Below are 6,354 nucleotides of genomic sequence, written 5' to 3' on the forward strand. Positions count from 1 at the left end.
TGAAGAGTGGAAGAGAGAAGGAGAGGAAGAGAGAAGGAGAGGAAGAGAGGAAGGGAGAAGGAGAGGAAGAGAGAAGGAGAGGAAGAGAGGAAGGGAGAAGGAGAGGAAGAGAGGAATAGTGGAAGAGAGGAGGAGGAGGAGAGAGAACGCAGGAGAGGAGGAGGGAGAACCGCGCAGATAGCCGAGGGGAATATGCGAGACTGTGGCGGTAGAAAGAGGCCGCAGGACGGGAAGGGAATGCGCATGGAGAAAACAAGACAACAATGCTTTCTTGAGCACAGAGAAGAGATCCTGTTGAGTGAGGAGGTGAGCTAGCCGACGACCCCTTACACACTTCAGAGAGAAAAACCTTGGTAAAACGGAGGCAAGAAGTTTCGAGAAGACGAAACGAATATAAATCTGCGTTGCTTCGACAAGAGAGGATTTCCCTGGTTCAAGATATTCACCGCTTCTTGGCATGAAAGGACGCATCCTTGTTCTCAAACCCTGCGAGTGTCTCAAAAGAGAGACGTGAGAGACAGGAACCTCGTCTGTGTGCTTGGTGTTCTTCCCTTTTGCAAGAGCTTTCTGTTCCTGAGGAGGCTCATCGAGTTTCACGGACGGAGAGGCAAGCGTGGCGAGTCTTCCTCCTTCATGCGCAAAAACCGCGGGCTCTTAAATCTTCTTCGGGTCTTTCGTGAAAGAGCGAGGTCACCCGCGGCTTTTTGCCTGCATGCGCACTGCGCATCGTCCAGCCTCTCTCCGAGAGAAAAACGCAGACCCTCGGGGCGTTTGTCCTTTTTCGTTCGACATTTACCTGTCGCGACGGCTGGTCTGTGCCGTCATGATTTCCCCTTTGGTGTCTGATATTTTCCTCTCGTGCTTCCTTTGTTTTGTCAATTGCGCGTGCATGCCCCGGTGAGAAACTCGCGCGCACCGACGGCGTCTGTGTCTCCTGTATAATACCCCGTTAGCCTGCGCTGGAAGAAATGTAACCGACACAGCTTTTTGCTTCCTTTTTTTCCGCCGTTTCGCCATCTCGCTTCACCTCTGAGAGTCGCTTCTCTCTTCCTTTCTACTGCATAGACACCTTCTTCCAGGGCAACTGCGGCACACACTGTCCTTCCCGTCATTTTCTCTTCTTCATCTTCTTCCCCTTCGTCTTTTTTTTTGTTTCTTCTTCTTTCGTTCCCCTGCTTCTCAACTGTAAGCCGGGGGCCTCTTGGAGAACGGCACACGCAGAAACATTTTCGTCCTCGTTTCGCGTGCGTTTGGTCCTTCCCCCTCTCGTGGTGTCTCTTGCTTGTCTGCTCCGTCTTTCTGTGTTTTAGCCTCGCAAACAAAGCTTTTCTTTTCAAGCCTCTCGAGCGACTCCGCCCACGCGGCCGTCGATGTTTGTCTTTTTCATTGTTTTCGGCCTTTGCTTCTCGCCACTCTTTTGCCTCTTCCAAACTCTCTTTCCGCCGTCGTCCGCGTTGGAATCCCTCCCGCACTTTGCCTTTCCGTGCCGTTCTGTTGTCTCGTCTTTGCCTGCTCTTCTGTCTTTTCTTTTCTGAGAAACGCTCGTCCAATCAGTCCCGATGAAGGGTCGGTGGCGAAAAGACAAAAGCTCGGCGGGCTGTTCCGGCCACTCTTCTGCCTCGTCTCTCGCGTCTTCTGCGCTCTCCTCGGCCTGCGCTTCGCAAACGCTCCCGTCCGGAGAGGCGAGTACCACGCATCTCTGGTCTAAGAGTGGGAAAGCCACTGACAGGAGTTCCTCCGAGAAACCTGGCGCCTCTGTCGCGACTTCGTCAGCCGCGGATGTCGAGACAGCTGGGTTCTTCTCGCGACAGAGACTGGCCAAGGTCCAGGCAGAGAAAGGCGATCGAGACCCTGAAAACGCCGGCGCGGTCTTTGCATGCAAATCGATGAAGCAGAGCGAATTTGCCCTGTGTGACGCAAGCAGCTTCTCTGGGTTCAAGGTAAGGCGAACGCGTCCAATTCCCCTTGTGTCCACACATCCTTCTTTTGTCTTCAACAGACGCTCATACGTCGTCTGGTACGCACCATCTCTATGCAGCCGTTCTCTCTTTGTTTTCGCATCCCCCCTGTTTTTTTCTGCCGTCCAAAACCCGTTCAGTGCTTGTTCACGCTCTCGTCTTCGCGGTTTCGCTCCTCTCCCGAGGGTTCTTAGGGGGCCAACCGCATCGGACGCAGAAGCAGAAACCAGCGTCTCGAAAACACTCCAGAAAACTCTCAAAAAGCTGGGGTTGTGTCCATGTCTTTGGGGCGGTTCAGGCCGCGCAATCGTCGCGCTGTGGGGGGTGCGACAAACCGGAATCATCTCTTCTGTCTGTCTTTCGGTGTTTCCCTTCTCCGCAGAAAGCGCTCGAAGGCGGATCGATCTACTTGCCGAATTTCTGCTGCGATAAAGACGACTTTTCCATCTTCAACAATCTCCTGCGCGACGTGCAGAGATACGCCGAAGAGCAGGAATCCTCGGACGCCGCTTCTGCGCCGCCTCGAGACTCTTCCTCTTCTTCCTCTGCTTCCTCTGTCGCTGACGTTTCTTCCTCGGTTCTGCCTTTTGCAGGAACCGTGACTTGGTCTCGGCATTTGAAGCACGAGAATCCTTCGTTTTCGCCCACGTTTCGTCGGGTAATCGCACAGCTGAGCAGCTACTTTGACGTCGAGGTGTATGCGACGCGAATGAATCTGTACATGAACGGGTCGCACTGGAAGCCTCTCCACAAAGACTCGCATGCATACTCGCCGGTGACGCACATGCAGGAAGACTTCACGGTCGGCGCGTCGTTTGGGGCCTCGCGAGAGCTCGAGTTTGTCCACGACACGAACGATACCTTTCGCTTCGCCTTTCCGCAACACAATGGCGACGTCTTTGCCTTCAACTGCGAGGTGAACAAGGCCTTCAAACACGGTGTGCCTGCCGTGCAGAGCGAGACGCACGGCCTGCGGTTCAGCGTCGTTCTTTGGGGGCGTCGACGCAAACTGACAAAGCGAAACGCAGGAGTCAGCGAGTTGAGGCGCGAGGGGATACTTCCCTGATCGCCAGCAACGGGGTGGACCCAGGACTAACGAAGCGAAGGCTCTTTCCTGAGAGGAAACAAAAGACGCTGCACGGAGAAGAAAACACGAAGAAGAGAACGCACACAAGAGAACTTGAAAGAGAAAAAACACGAAGAAGCAGGAAACACGAAGACGTAAACCTAAAGAGGAAAAGACGAAACAGAGAGACTGAAGAGTGCGACGGGGGACGGCTCGAAGGGAGCAGACAAACGAACAGACAAGACAGAGAAACGACACAGAAGCGGAACAGAGAAGACGCATAAGAGTTGCGTGAGGCGAGAGCTGAGCCGGAGTTGAAGAGCCGCAACGTAGTTCTGAACAGAAAAAAGGGGTTTTACTTTTTTCGAAAAAAGGAGGGACCGCATACAATCATACGTTTCTCAGGAACTCCCAGGCGTTCCAGGAGCCGCCGCAAGCGGATGTTCTTGTCAAATACACCTCACGCGGTTTACACACCTAGGCAAATACGGCTTACGCGAGTGCACACTGAACTACGCTCTTGCCTCCCTCATAACCTAATTCTATACAAATAAATCTCTTTTGAATTCCTACATAGCTATGCAGATATATATATATATATATATATATATGGTTGTGTGTATTTGAGGGCTGTATTGATAAGCGCATTTGACACTGGGAGACCAACGCGTCCCTGATTTTGTTTTAGGTTTATGGATGCTCGAGAACATCAGGATGTGTCAAGCAAATGCGTTTTGTCTGTTTGTCGCCGTGCTCCGAGGTCCACAAAACGGCAGCATGTATTTCCATTTCCCTGGAACTCGCTTTGTCAGCTCTGCGCTGTGTTAGCCCGGTGTCTCGACACCACGCACGTCTCTCTGTTGCGGAATTGCATATATGTTATGTGCAATCTGCGTCTCTCCTTGTTCGTATGCCTGCCGGTCTGTGGCTTCTTTTCTCTCGCTCGCCTTCCGCCTTCTCCTGTCTGCGCTCACGCGTTCTCTCCTCCTTGCTTCTATCCGGCCTTTGCTTCTCTTTTTCCCTTCACCTCTTCCTGTGTCTCCTTGCACGGGTGCTGCCATTCATTCTCGCGGTCTGCCGCCGCGAAGCCAAACGCTTCCCTGCGTCGGAACACCACCCCCGCTTAACAAATCTCATTTAGTCATGCCATATGTCGATATATATATATATATATATGCCTGTGTGTGTGCATGTGTGTACGCATATAAAGGTAGACGGACACTCGTTGTGTGCTGGAGTGTATTAGAGATATCTTGGGCCCCTACCGAATGCTGTGTCTTCGTGCGTAGAGCGACAATCGAAGCGACGGCGAGACATCGAGTTCTCCAATCATGATCTTAGACAACAGAATCAGGTACTTTAATCCATGTTTTTCCATGTTGATTCTTTCACAATCTTTGGGTTGTCTCTTCTTCCCCGCCTGTCTCTCTCCAGTAGCGTCTCCCGCCCCTGTCGATCGGCCAAAAGCCTACTGGAGCCGTCTCCATCGTCTATCGTTCTCGTGTGTCTCTTGTTCCCTCGTCGGTCTTCCTCGGCTCTTTGAATGCGACCGCAGCACAAAATGCCCCTACACCAACACACAATCGTGCTCATGAAAAACTCAACGAAAACCTCACATGCATACACACACATTCCAACCTCCTCTCTCCCCTCTCTCTTTTCCTATATCTACATATATAGATGTCTATACGTATCTATATATATATATATATATGAATAGAAAGAGATGGAGAGGTCCATCTGTATCCAGGTATCTGTCTCAGGTGCTGTATCCGAAAACGCGCCGCTTTGTCGTTCTAGAGATGAAGTGCGGCTGACCACGAGTGACACATCTCAGTTCGCTGTCGTCTTCAGAAACGCGCTTTTTCACCCCTCAGAAGGCGCGAGTGGAGACGCCCCGCAGACCGCGCCGAGGCGCGACTGCCTCGCACGCGCTTCGATCTTCCCCTCGACGTTTCTGGTAAGCTTGTCGATCTCTTCCCCCAGAGCCGCCAGCATTGCCTAGGAGAAGGAGAAAGAGAAAAGGCAACAGGCAGGCGATCCGCAAAAAACCGAGGAAGTCATCCACACGAACGCAACGAACCGAAAAGGGAGACATGCGCCTCGGGAGTGAGGGCGACAGGCGCAACGAGAGGAGAGGAAAAGGAGACAAATGCATGGCGACAAACACAAACGCTCAGAGGGAAACGCCAATGGTGCACGAAAAGTCAACGCGCAGGGACAGGAAGGAGAGAAGAGGGAACGGCAGCGAGAGGCGAGTAGCGACAACGCATGCTCCGGCGAGGGCTGCGGCAAGCGAGGAAACACCACAAACTGACGGGAGTGGACACCGTCGACAGACACCCTGAGATGCCAGACAAGAACAGAGGTTCATGCAAACTGATACTCAGTCACGCAGGAAGTAATTTAACTCCAGTAACACTGCCGCACCGTCCGTCGACGGAAGAAAAGATGCGGCTAGTCGACTTCACATGGCATCCACAGGGAGGGTTACTACCTGTATAAGAGCACGATAGAATTAGATGCACTTAAAAATACAACTGATCAAAAACAAAACCCCCAGATTCTCACCTCAGCCTCATTCTGTCCCTGCTGGTCGTTCGCTCCGGCCTCTTCCGGCTGCTCTCTGCGTTCCATGCGTGTCTCGGCGGCACGGTGTACGTACACCTCACGGTTTGGGGGAAACGGGTTCTGCAGTTTTTCCCGCAAATTCACATTCTCCCTCAGGAGCCGCAGTTGGAGCTCGAGAGCCTCGTCGGCCTGCTGAAGCAAGTCCGCGTAGGCCGAATGATGAGGCGCATGCACAGACGACTGCACGGCAGAGACAGCCCTGGTGCCTTCACTCCTTCCTTCTCTCTTCCCTTCACTGCCGTCGCCTTCCCGAGAGACCATCGCGGCGTCTCGGCTCCTCCCGGAAGCGGAAGGAGCGGAAGAAGAGGAAGGTTCGTGGTGTGGGGTATAGATGCATTTGGAGTTTTCGAGCTGCTGAGTAAGAAGGGCAATTTGGCGCTGGTACGCTTCTTGCTGCTGGGAGGTTTGTGCGATGTACAGTTTCATTTTCCGCTCGAACTCCTCTCGTTCGTCTCTGCATTTCTCCGCGTCGAGTTCGCGTTGCTGTCTCAGGACGTCTTGTTGCTCCTGCGCAGCCTGCAGCAAGGCCTGGTTGTTGGAGGAGAGGACGAGAATCTCCTTTTTTTGCAGCTTCGACCGGCGCACGAGGGCGCAGTAGCTCAGAAACAAAAAGCTCGGATCCGTTTGCTGGCCACACGAGAGGCAAACGAAATCAAAGAAAGGGAAAAGACGCACCCATGCAGGGGGGGGGGGGGGGGG

At 53.0% G+C, this 6,354-nt stretch overlaps 2 protein-coding genes across 2 annotated transcripts in view; one reads left to right on the plus strand and one right to left on the minus strand.

The window, feature by feature from the left end:
* Positions 1–1,559: 1,559 nt before the first annotated feature.
* Positions 1,560–3,024, plus strand: NCLIV_020860 (conserved hypothetical protein; the record flags this gene model as incomplete). The annotated part of the gene is made up of 2 exons (XM_003882282.1): positions 1,560–1,940; positions 2,341–3,024. The coding sequence occupies 2 exons, from the start codon at positions 1,560–1,562 to the stop codon at positions 3,022–3,024; spliced, it is 1,065 nt and encodes a 354-aa protein (XP_003882331.1).
* A 1,866-nt stretch (positions 3,025–4,890) lies between these two features.
* Positions 4,891–6,354, minus strand: part of NCLIV_020870 (conserved hypothetical protein) — a gene marked incomplete at both ends in the record, with an annotated part of 13,364 nt that continues 11,900 nt past the window's right edge. Inside the window, 2 exons of the mRNA XM_003882283.1 lie at positions 4,891–5,025; positions 5,596–6,282. Coding sequence (XP_003882332.1) covers positions 4,891–5,025; positions 5,596–6,282 — 822 coding nt within the window. The remainder of the gene's footprint in view (positions 5,026–5,595; positions 6,283–6,354) is intronic.

The sequence above is a fragment of the Neospora caninum genome, chromosome VIIa, assembly GCF_000208865.1.
Source record: "Neospora caninum Liverpool complete genome, chromosome VIIa".
Lineage (NCBI taxonomy): Eukaryota > Apicomplexa > Conoidasida > Eucoccidiorida > Sarcocystidae > Neospora > Neospora caninum.